This window comes from Telopea speciosissima, chromosome 4 (genome assembly GCF_018873765.1).
Source record: "Telopea speciosissima isolate NSW1024214 ecotype Mountain lineage chromosome 4, Tspe_v1, whole genome shotgun sequence".
NCBI classification, from domain to species: Eukaryota; Viridiplantae; Streptophyta; class Magnoliopsida; order Proteales; family Proteaceae; genus Telopea; species Telopea speciosissima.
In genome coordinates this window covers 13,805,430-13,817,534 of record NC_057919.1, presented here as the reverse complement: position 1 = coordinate 13,817,534, position 12,105 = coordinate 13,805,430, and the positions used below count along the sequence as shown (strand labels likewise).

At 36.8% G+C, this 12,105-nt stretch overlaps 2 protein-coding genes across 3 annotated transcripts; one reads left to right on the top strand and one right to left on the bottom strand.

Annotated features, from left to right (window-relative positions):
• Nucleotides 1-246: 246 nt before the first annotated feature.
• Nucleotides 247-2,897, bottom strand: LOC122659745. 2 transcript variants are annotated; one of them, XM_043854863.1, is made up of 4 exons: nt 2,844-2,897; nt 690-887; nt 456-586; nt 247-421 (listed from the first exon to the last, which is right to left on the bottom strand). In XM_043854863.1, exons 2-3 carry the CDS (start codon nt 873-875, stop codon nt 494-496), a joined length of 279 nt encoding a protein of 92 aa, XP_043710798.1. In that variant the 5' UTR covers nt 876-887; nt 2,844-2,897; the 3' UTR covers nt 247-421; nt 456-493. The 2 variants fall into 2 exon arrangements, with proteins under 2 accessions (XP_043710798.1, XP_043710799.1); XM_043854864.1 differs by having other exon boundaries at nt 690-877; nt 2,844-2,891.
• Nucleotides 2,898-3,084: 187 nt separating this feature from the next.
• On the top strand, nt 3,085-12,030 carry LOC122659744 (7-methyl-GTP pyrophosphatase-like). The gene is made up of 9 exons (XM_043854862.1): nt 3,085-3,276; nt 5,385-5,456; nt 5,532-5,606; nt 7,810-7,893; nt 10,328-10,397; nt 10,478-10,569; nt 11,225-11,266; nt 11,356-11,436; nt 11,855-12,030. The coding sequence occupies exons 1-9, from the start codon at nt 3,250-3,252 to the stop codon at nt 11,924-11,926; spliced, it is 615 nt and encodes a 204-aa protein (XP_043710797.1). The 5' UTR covers nt 3,085-3,249; the 3' UTR covers nt 11,927-12,030.
• Nucleotides 12,031-12,105: the final 75 nt, after the last annotated feature.

Below are 12,105 nucleotides of genomic sequence, written 5' to 3'. Positions count from 1 at the left end.
GCTACGAATATGGACGGCTATATAACACTATGGAGTGGTATTATATTCGTAATGGTCGAGAACGTGAAATTGTATCACAGTTTCAAGGAAATTCAGGATGGCAATGGACATTTACAATGTGAATACCAATTACAGTAACATTCCAAGTTTCCAATTATGTCAACTCCCAAGAATGGGGTCTATAATTCACTAAAAAACTAATTGTATCAGAAAGAGAAAGAAACAACAACAACTCAGCCTTATCAGAAAGAGAAAGCATCTGCTGTAAGTTTGGAATAGATGATGTTCCAAAATATACCTATCATCCGGAGGCCTGAGTTCCATACATGTTATGAGCTAGACAGTTCAATGTGCTTGTAGGCAATTATTATAGTTCTCATGTACTTTTGTCAAAATAGAAAACTGATAACAAAATATATATTGGAAGACATTGACAAAAATCCTCCATTGCTAATATTCATGTTCCTCTGATCAGAAAAGGATGTCAAATATTCTAGTCAGCTACAGTTGTCCGAAGGGGAAGAGTGCTTTCAACTTCTTTTTGTTCTGAACTCCTTTCTGCAACAATCTTTGACATTCCAAACATCTGAAATGCATCCAGAGCTATCTCATCATAGGCACACAAACATACAGGTAAAAGAAAGGTTTAAGAAGTCAGTTTTTTCTTCACTTAGTAGCAAGTTACTAACCTTTGAAATGGTCTTCTTAAAACAACTTGTGTGTTCATCCACAGATGCATGAATGAACTCGTCAATATGGTCCTTCATATCTTCCAAGAAAGTTGCATCATCTGACTTCTTTTTTCGACAAGAAGTTATAGGTGGGGTAGTAGCAGAAGGCTGGTGTTGTTCAGACTGACCTTTTTGGGAGTCCATTCCTGAGAAAACCTGTCACGGACATTATCATCTTATTGGAGATTTTTTCAATATAAAATCACATAGATTTATATTTTTATATACAGAAAACAAGAAAAATTAGCTGCTAACTATGACAAATGTGATAACTAAGTATATGATGCCGAAAATAGACCAATATCACCCTTCAATTCAAATTAGCAAAAGCAACGTCTCCTTGCATAACATAGATTCCAAACATTCATGATGGGTCAAATTACTTATCCCTCGGTCTATTTACAGATATGTAGACTCTTATACATTGAAGTGGTCCCCAAGATATGCATAAAAAGTGATTCCAAATCTGATGCTGACCTATTTCTTGAGTTGTTTCACTTACTTTTTGCAGTGCTAAAATGAGTGTAATGGAAAGGTGGATGGTCATTCAGATGGGCTTATTTTGAACCGAAGTGAACCTCTAAGTCAGAGCAGCTAAAAGTGATGAACCGAATTTATGATGCATCCTCATGGCTAAGTAATGCAGTGGTGCAGTGCACAGAAAAAATAAAATGAAATCTACTGAATTATGCAAAAGAATGTAGAATATAGATTCCCATTTATGTTTATAACATATTCAAGCATACAGAGCCAAAGGCCATAGCCAACATTAAGATATATGACCCAGGAGTTCCATACAGCAATGTGTGTGCAAGTGGGGGAGAGTAAAGGGTTTTGGGTTGCTACAGTTACTGTAAGTGCAATATCTGATGGCAAGTGCCTGTTATACAAAACATGGATTCAACTAGTTATGATAATATGCTATGTAACATCTCAATGCTAGTGGTTAACACTTAACAATACTTTCTTTCTACATAAGGCCTAGTATAACATAAGACCTTACAACCAATTTTAAAGCAATATATGAACCAACTCATGCCCATTGATATGTAAAGTTTGTAGTGAGCATGTGATTCCATTACCAACAAAAACTTAACGAAAGTAAGGGCATTGAAGATTTCAGTGAAGGAAGCATTTCAAAAAATTTCTCTTTAAATGATTCCACCTCTTTCAGTCTCAGATTCTATTTGTCATGTTCCCGGGAATGGCAAAGAAAATGGATAAAGCGTACCAAATTACGAGTTCCGACAGTACTAGAGCAGAAACTCAATTGCGAAGTAAATTAAAATGAAAAAGAAAACTAGTCAGATTGATCTCACATCCATGAAGCTTTTGTAGTACCAAAGGTTATCAAGAAAGGCACTATCACATTTTCGATACAGACCGAATCTCGCATATAGGCAAGGCATCAATACAGCGAAAGGGTTTAAATTTTGATGGAATTCTCCTGTTTTTGAGTATAGTGATACTGTGATATGAGCACAAGTAAAATATAAACTTCCACACGAAAGTGGCAGCAAATTAGTCGAGCCAAGACCAATTTAAGACCAAATTTGCAGCAGCTTCATATCGTTCCCTAAGCTATTTAAAGTGTGGTAATATAGAATTCTTTTAGTTTTCCTCCACCCACCTCCTTCAAAGAGAGTCTTAACCATTGACAGTTGCGTTCAGAGTGAAGCACAAGATAATAAGAATTAGCCATATACAATAGGTTTATGTACCAAAATATACAAACAAATCAACCAAATTGGCTTCTTCCACAGCCTCAATTCTACTTTCCCCCCACTATTTCTCTCTGCAATAGTCTATATGGCTTCGCACTCTATCATCCAAATCTTACTATGTCCCGACAAAAACAATCCGGTGTTTAAAAGGGTGGAGAGGGAAGAACAGAAACAGAGTTTGCTATATTTTTCCCAACAAATTGCAGCTAATTTCGATCCTCTAACACGGAAAATAGGTAAAATCTTCTACAGAGGATGATTGCAAGATTGATAAATTGATCAAACACCTATAAATTGATAAAACCTGAATTGGAAAACAATTAGATTATATAAGCCAAATAGACAAGAACCTAAGAACGAATAAACCAACGATAGCAAACTGACTCACCTCGCTGGCTCAAGATGAAGAAGAAGAAGAAGAAAACCGAGAAGAGGTAACGCCGATTATTTCTCACGCCTTCTGTGACCTTTTCAGGGAGGAATGGCTTGGGAATCAAGTTTCCTGACAAAACTGGTCCTGCCGTCATGGCCTGGCTATCCGGTTCGACCCATCGTCCCGGTCCGAATTCGATTTTGGGCAGAAGCGATAAAGATTAGAAGTAGCGTAACCGTCAAGCCTTCAGTTCCAGATACTTCGGAGTTCGAACACCTACGCTGGATGTAAACTTTCAGAGGATTCACGGTGGTGGCTCTTCTTTGCCAAGTTTTCTTTCTCCTCCGGCTCTCAACTGTTAGCTTTTAAATTTGAGAAGAGCTGACAAAGGATAGAGGGTGGGGTTGGAAGAGAGAGAGAGATGGCCGCAAAGACTAAACCATTCAAGGTCAGTGTCATTCGCAACTGATAGCATTGCAATTTGCAAATTATCTTAACCGTTCTTCCTAGTCCACTAATAGACCTTATCTATAACATAAATTTGCTAATCCTGTACCCAGTTCTCTTTTGTTTGAACATATAGAAAGTAGAAAACTTGACCTTTAACATATTTTTTTGGGGTAAATTTTCATCTTTTTCTCTTGCTGGTGGGATTATTGTAAAGTCTCTGCTAAGTTGTTGTAGCATTAAAGAAGGGTTTTAGGCTAAACTTTGTCAGGTTAGACGTTTCATGTGTTTCCAATATTTATTGATTTCTGATTTGCGGACTTGCTGAATTTAGTAGCCATTAATAACATCTTAATTAAAGATAAGAAGTGTAGAGTTCCTTATAGAGTGAAGACGAAGTCCAATTTAACAACTCAATTTGATCGCCTATAAATTTGTCATGGGTTTGAGTCATGGAAAAGGCTATGTGGAGTAGAGTGAAAGCCCTCAAGAAACCTGCTACTCTTCAAAGCTGCTTAAGTGATGCGGTGCCTGGCTCTGATACCAAATGTTAGGTACTTGACCGATACGACAAACCCAAAAGCTCCAGAGCTGATGAAACGCGTAAAATCAAACCCTTTAGCCTATCCTTTACTAGGCTGGTCCAATCTAGCGCACATACACTAGATCGAGTCCCATTAGGCACATAACAAAAACCAAATCGGCCATCCCCCATTCATCTTATGAACCAGCTCAATATGGAAATCTTTTTATTCATCTGTACACCATCTTTCAGGGAATCAGTATTCTCTCTATTAATTGGAGGAACCTTTCCATGGTACAAAATTTTGTTAGCCTTTTCTAGATAAGATATTCTGTTTGTTGCTTGTTTAGTATGACTTGATGATTTTTTTTGTTTAATTTATTGTATTTACGGTGCATTTTCACCTTTGGGAGTTATCTAGAATCTGCAAAACTGGCAGACAGTTGGAGCTGCTAAAAGTGTTGACTGTTGCTAAGAAGTTGAAAATACTTCTATGTGAGTGATAAAGAGAGATCCTTGTGGAACTTGTAAATTTTTTTCCCTAGAATTCAGTGCATTACTTGAAGGTTCATAATTCATTTTATGAATTTATTTAATTATTTGGTTGAGTTTTTTTTTTTTTTTTTTTTTAAATGTCTCAGTATTAGAAATCATAGTTGTCAAGGCATCACCTAGGCGTCTAGGCGCCTTTGTCACGCCTTGATTTCTGGTGTCACCTTGGTTTTTGACCTCCTCGATCGCCTTGGTTCGCCTAGGTGCCTTGACAACTATGTTAGAAATTGTAATGAGGTATTTATTTCACTTGGTTTGTTTATTAGTATAGCACCAATAAGGGTGGGTCTATGTGTTCATTTGGAGATGAATTACTTTATACTTAGTCAACCAACCATATGATATTGTTTTCTTTGACAAGTAATTTTACTAAACTTTTTTTTTTTTGGGTACACCAGTTATCAAATATGTTTGTTGAGCAAATTTTTTGAATCTGTATAACTCTACTTTTCCTTCCTCTCTATGGCACATAAATCTTCTGTCTTCCCCTCGGTCTTCAAAGATATGTTTTGAACAAACCAGACTTGGTCAAAAGACATTGACAGAACGGCCTTTTATTTTTCTTACTTTGGGAGAGGGGGGGGGGGGTTGGAGAGGGAGGGCACTCTGTTCACGAAGGACAAGATAGCCATCTGTTAGGTTGGTTGTGATTTCCATTTGTCCGATGTTTGGCCTTTTGGCACCCTGATCAAAATTATCCTGATGTTTAACTAAGATCCTTCACTCAATGGTCAGGGTGGAGAGCTTATTGGTGGCTCTTTTTTCTAGAAGGTACTATATCAAACATACAAAACAGGGTTACTTCCATGCATAACAATCTTCAGACTGTGATTTATGCATAGGGTGGTCAGGGTTGTTTCAATGTGGACACCATACCTATGCTTTGGTACATATGAAAGTTCTTATGCAAACTTACTGCTTTAATTACACGAGTTTTAGAGTAGGAAAAGTTCCTACTTGTCATTTCATTCCATTGCATGATTTATGATTTTATATTATGCTTTTGACAATTATTTATATGAGTTATGACACAGATAATATTGGGATCATCATCTATGGCTCGTAGACAAATTCTAGCTGAGATGGGATATGAGTTTGCAGTCATGGTATTGCCAACCAAATCCTATCCATCTGCTGCAGACTCTATAAACCTGAAAATTTTAACTTGGCTTATTCTTTAGACTGCAGATATAGATGAGAAAAGTATTCGGAAGGAAAAGCCAGAAGAATTGGTGATGACACTAGCGGAGGAAAAGGTAGAGTTTTTTTCTATGAAAATATAACTAGGGCTTTATTTATTTTCTTTTCATAAGCATCCAGAACCGACGGATTAAGGGAGATCAGCCTTTGTAATTTGATTTTTCCTTTGTTTATTTTAAGGTCCTTTTGCTTCTCATGAGAAAATCCCTGTTGAATATTCTTTCGACATCTCTCTTGGAAGATGAAAAGTAACTCACATCAATAATAAATGCCTTGAACTAGCTACTCATTAAGGGCCATAAAGGGGATCATGTCCTGCTTTCACAGGGTCTTTGGAGGGGTGGATAGGGGTTGGTCCTACCAATTGTCAACTTTTTTTGCCCCAAGTGGCTGCCCTCAGACTAGTACCTACCAATTGTCACTTTTTTTTTGCACTAAGTGGCTACCCTCAGACTAGAACCTGCAACCTGCTTTTAACATTGCACAGTTGCACCATGCAGTGCCTTTCTTGAACTAGCTATTAAACTAGGTACAAAATGGTCAGTGTGAATTGGCATTTCCATCTCTTCATATCCACCAAATCTGAAAATGGATTTGAATGCTCTAAATCCATTTCTATCAAAACTTTTATTTTTTTTGCTCAAATAGTGACTTTTTAATGTCGCTTTTTTTTTTTTGGGTGCAATGGATCACTAGGATAGTGAAAACAACCTGAATGATTGCATCAATCTTACCTAGTCGATCCGACTCAGACGATATCGACCCATATCAGTCGATAATATTTGTTTTTAAAAATAAGTATTATATTTGTAAGTATCGTATCAATACCCACCCAATACAAATATGTATTGAGTGATACAATACACACTGATACTTAAAACCCTGTTGACATGTATTGTGATAGTCAGGCAACTATCTACATTGTTTGTAATCCTGTTTTTCATGAACGGAATAAGCATAGTGAAGTTGATTGTCTTTTTGTGAGAGATGTTGTAATGCGGAAGTTGATCTCAACTGCATTAGTCAGTTATGCTAATCAACTTGTTGACTTGTTTGCGAAAGCTTTGTTTCGAAATGTGTTTTTTCAAGGTTGTTGTAAGCTGGGCATGAGAGATATTTAAGCTCCAGCTTGAGGGGGAGTGTTAAAGTTGTAGTTACCGTGGGGAAGGGGGATTTTTGGCATTTCCTTTGTTTTAAAGGCACATTAGTAATTAGATATTTCATTCATGTTATAAAAATTCCTGTTGCTATCGGTTAGGGAACAGAACATACCCTAATCGATCCTCTCTTCTTTTCTCCTTGTTCTCTCTTCTCTTGCTATACGTAGATTCTGGTTCTTGTTTACCTGGTTTTGTCACAATTATCAAGACTTTGCATCATGGAACAATAAAAGCTAGAACCTAAGCAATAGCTTTAACTTCAAACACCTAGTGTGGATCTCTGAGCTATTGTGACTGATTTAAGAGAGTTCTTCTGCAGCAAATATTGAATGGGCCCTAAAATTCACAACACTGTGATGGACATCCAAACACAAGGGCTTTCAGACAATCAAACATTGGTATAATAAAAGTCACTTTTAGGTAGCAAAGATGACAATAACTTGAGGGACATTTTAAGGAAATGAAATAATACAGGCTGCAAATTTTACTGGTTTTGGAAAATAATGATACTAGACAATATAGTTGCAGTTTGTCATTGTGCATATGTACATGTGCACCTCTCAGACTGTGCAACAAGGGAATTTCATTTCTCAAAATTTTGCAATGTGAATAGTGTCAAACATAAATATATTAAAAAATTTACAAACATTGCTCTTTTCTTTTATATATGACCCTTAATGTTTTTTGGCTGTGGTTCCATGTCAGGAAACAATAATAATGTTGGTGAAAATGGTCTAAAGTCATTTTATAACAAAAATGATGATTTGGAATCTTGTTGATATTCATTCTCGGGGACTGTTCCTCTCTTGTTCATGTCTATTTTCCTTCAAATAAAAATTCTCAGTTAAAATTTCCTTCCTAAATGTCATATATTGTTGTTTTCTCTACATATTTTTTTTTACTTCCATCCTCATGTGTCAGATGTGCTGTGGATTTTAGCTCCCAATTCTTTCAAGTTCTCCTTGCTTATATCTGTATCCTCCCTTCCCCGTTGGTTCTCCCATTATCAGTTGTCAGATGTTATTTGTTTTTTCTATCTTGTGTTTCTGGTTCTAGCATCATAATAAGGGACTTTGATTGGATGGAAATTTCTTTTCAGGCAGATGCCATCATAGCAAAGCTTCAAACCATTGATTATCAAGACAAGGATGCTGACACAACACTTCTACTCACTGCTGACACAGTACACCCTAATTCCTTGCCATTTTTTTATTGGGACATTGGCAGATTCCAATATCATTCACTGCCATCTATGTACCAAGGATACATCCCTGTTCTGGAAAGAGAGCTGATATGAGCAGGTACTGATGACATGGATCATCCCCGCATTACATGTGATTTGAACTGTGGAACATGCCCTCATTGGTTTCTGACTTTCTGTTAGCAGCACAGCTCAAATACCATGGATGTGGGATTCACAATTTTGGAACCTAGTAGATCAATTCATTAAAGTTTCACATGGGTTGTCTGATCCCCCACCCCCCCCCCCCCATTTTCTGTTGTTTAGTATAATTAATGTAACTCTTAACCGGCTTTACATTTTTTCTTATGTTATTGTGTTTAAGCTTGCACTTTGGATATTCTATCTATGTTGCTGAGTTAAAGTTTATGGGCTTAAGATTCCAAGTTGTGTCTGGTGCGTCTCAGATGGATATAAGATTGCAGAGTATGTAAGACCTTGGTATTGGCTTCATGGTATTGTTTCCCTGATTTAGAAACCAAGCAAGAAAATTTCTATTTAAATGAAGAACAGAGAAGTACTACACCTGAATCTTGGAGTGTTAGAATGTGAAATGTGTCAGGCCTATGCTTGTTTAGGACAGTCCACACAATCAGTTTCTCTATTGATTTGAATGTATTTCTACTTATGTGTTGTCTTTTGAATATTTTTTTTCTTGTCTTTAAACCTGTAGATATACCATATTCACTGATCAATAATAAATTATATTTATAAAATATCTTTGAATAGTTGAAGCAGTGTACAGAAACCAGTGTTGTATTGGGTTATTCCGCTAACAGGGTTACTAAGGCTTTTGAATGCTATTCACCTTGGTGTGTACATTTGACCCTAATCTGACCTTTTATAGCCAGAACTATCATAACCACCATCCAGCTCTATGTTGTTATGTGATTTCATGCATTATGAACGAAATCACATCATAGTTACTCACAAAAATCAGGAAGCTTGATATAAATGTTTGCATCCACTGTCATGTTCAACACAGTTGAAACCTCTGATTTGCTGATACAATCAAAAGTGGTTATTCTGCATGTCTCCCCTCACAGTCTGTCTGAGATTTTCTTTTATGTTTAAAATTGAAACATAGACTATACACCTATTAAGTATTGATAGATAGGTAGAAGGAAAGTGATGAGTGACTTTTCAATTGAATCAACTTCATGCCTTTAACAACACTTAATAATTGTGTATTTGTTTATCATGTTTATCCATGCTTCCTAGCTTGTATTTGCTCAAAATAAGCAACAACCTAATTAACTGGAGTGAGTGTTGTGCTGGATTAAAGACATTTAAATGCCTTATAATTTAATAGGTAGATTCATTGTGGTTATTTCTGGTTGTTAGATTTTTGTCTATCTTCCAACATCTTTCTTTATGTTTGTCATTTCTATCATGGGATTGGTTAGTATTGGAAATTTGGAGTAATGGAGGAAGGGGTTGATTTGATCTCTCCCTCAGTTGATTGTAAATTTCTTCTCAGACAGAGAATGATGCCGAGGAAACACTATTAATTACTGCTGACCAAGTATACTGCCAGTCCTTTTTCATTAATCCATATTCCAGGATTGATAAATAGTCTCTAAAGACATACTTTACATCCATCCATGCAGATACAGACACTTCACTTTATGAAAAATTCTCAATGCCATATACATTATTTAATTATAACATATGTTCATTTTGCATCAAATCATAGCTACATAACGAGGACAAAGACATGCCAAGCAATGTCCGACACCTGTGTTTATCCAGTTACTCGTTTTATAAAAACATCTACACTTTTGGCAGGGATGCAGGGACTTCACTCTTGCGTGCGTTCCACATGGGGGCATTTCCTAGGCAAACTTTCAACCCAAGATTGATGAGCAAAGTCACAACCCTGTCTGTTATTATAGATAGCTAGAGATACAGTAAATAGTCAAGAAACACATTGTTATTGGTTGCTTTAGAGGATGATTTCTGAAAATTAAATGGTAGGATTGACCTCCATCCAGAGGTGTACGACAAAGATGGGGATGATGATTTCTCAAAATTTTCTGATTGTGTCATTAATATCACACTTGTAATGTAATTTTGTTAGACATCTCATGTAAGCCTAGAGATGTCAGCCTGGTTTAGAATCACACATTTTATAATGTAATTTTGTTAGACATCTGATGTTAGCCTAGAGATGTCAGTGTGTTAGGTTTGGACTGCCATGTCTTATCACAGCTCTCTCTCCTTGGGTATCCTTGATCATAGATGGCCCACTAATGGCGGAACATTTTCCTTCTAAACATTGTTTCATCTCTCTCTCTCTCCTCCGTGTGTGTGTGTATGCATTTTTCTTTTAATCTTATTGGGTAAAACTTACTTTCTATATTTTATTGGTGTGGAGGTGGTGGTCTATGAAGGGAAAGTTAGAGAAAAGCCATCAAGCAAGGAAGAAGCACGTCAATTTATCAAAGGTTTGCTTTGTGGTTTCTTTCTCTTACATCTTTCTCATTACAAGGATTAGCTGGATCTGACAATCACCCACGTCATATAGACTATTCTGGTGGGCATTGTGCAACATTTGGATCTGTGCTTGTTACTAACCTTAAGACAGGTACCAGAAAAGGAGGATGGGACAAAGCAGAGGTGATGCTCTCTTATTCAATTTGATGCAACCTCTTATCTTAAACCACTTGTGCATATGTAGGAAGGGGGTGAAAGTATTGTAAATCTCCAATTGCTTTATCTAATTTACTATATCAGGAAGCCTGGTTCTTTTGCACACTTTATGAAAAGAAGAATTACCGGAATTTTTGTTTGTATTATAAACTAGTAGACATGAAAATTCACACCGATCCATGGAGCCCACCTAAAAGATCTCCAAGTGTATTACTACATTTGATCTGACAATCGTAGCCATCCACTACTTACCAATTGCATGGTTAGGCAAAATACCATGAATTGTTTTTTGGTGCAAGCGTGTTTAATCAGTCAATATTTGGCTGTTAGAGCTGCAGATCTACTTGGTGGGGTCCATGGTGTGGTCAACATTCAGCAGTAGTTATTTTACAGGATGTTTGGTCTTCTGAAGAATATCCTGGGTTTCCTCTTGGTATATCTTGATATCAAGTGCAAAATTTCTTCTTATAAAGTCGTTTTTGAATCTTTGATACTTGGCTGCTAAAATCTTTTGCTCAGATTATATATAATTAGTACAATTGGAAATCTACATTTGTTTCATTTTCTTAGATTCTTTTGAGCCATAAATTTTGAATGAATATTCTCTGTTATACTGGTGCAGATTTATTTCCATGAAATTCCGGACGAGGTTATGGATAATCTGGTAAAAGTTGAGAAAAACAATGAATTTGCTCTGGCTACTATTGCTTGTCCATTTTTTGTGCTAATCAATTTTTTTCTCTTTTTTCGAAGCTCGAGGAGGGAATTGTGCTCAAAGTTGCAGGGGGCCTGATAGTGGAACACCCGTTGATATTACCTTTGGTTGAAGCAGTGGTTTGTTTTCTGTTCTTTTTGAGTTCTTGTTCTTTTGTAGTGTAATTTAATTGTTTTTGGAGGTTGCCATAGCCAACATACCAAGTTATTTTAACCTACCAACTAGATTGCCTTGTGGAAGATTCTGTGGTCACCTATGGTCTTCATTAGGTGACTCAAGAAGGTTTGGGAACCAAATCCTATCATTATCCCAATAACCTACCATGAAGGGGGTGTGGGGTGAAGGAGGTGGCTGACTGAGCTGTTCACTGAAGATGGGTGATTTCGGGTATTGAGTTTAATTGATTAGGGTGTCTCATGGCACTTGAATCTGTTAAATATTTCTGATATTCTTGCCTGGATATAATGGAATGGATCTAGACTTGTATTTCATTTAGTTCTTCTTAAGCCTTACACATCCCTTGATGGTGTTGTGCAGGTAGGGACTACAGATAGTGTGATGGGTCTCCCAAAGGCTCTAACAGAGAAACTCATTCAAGAGGCCCTGTAGCTGCTGCTGTTGTACCTGACCATATCTATTGATTTATCAGTACAAATGGTGGGGATGAACCTGTGAACTAAAACTTGAGTTATGAGTATTTATTGGAATTATGGGCTAAACACTTATTTTCCATCACAAGGCTAATTTTTTTGGGTCATGGTGCCAACGCTTGGACCATTTGGATCATC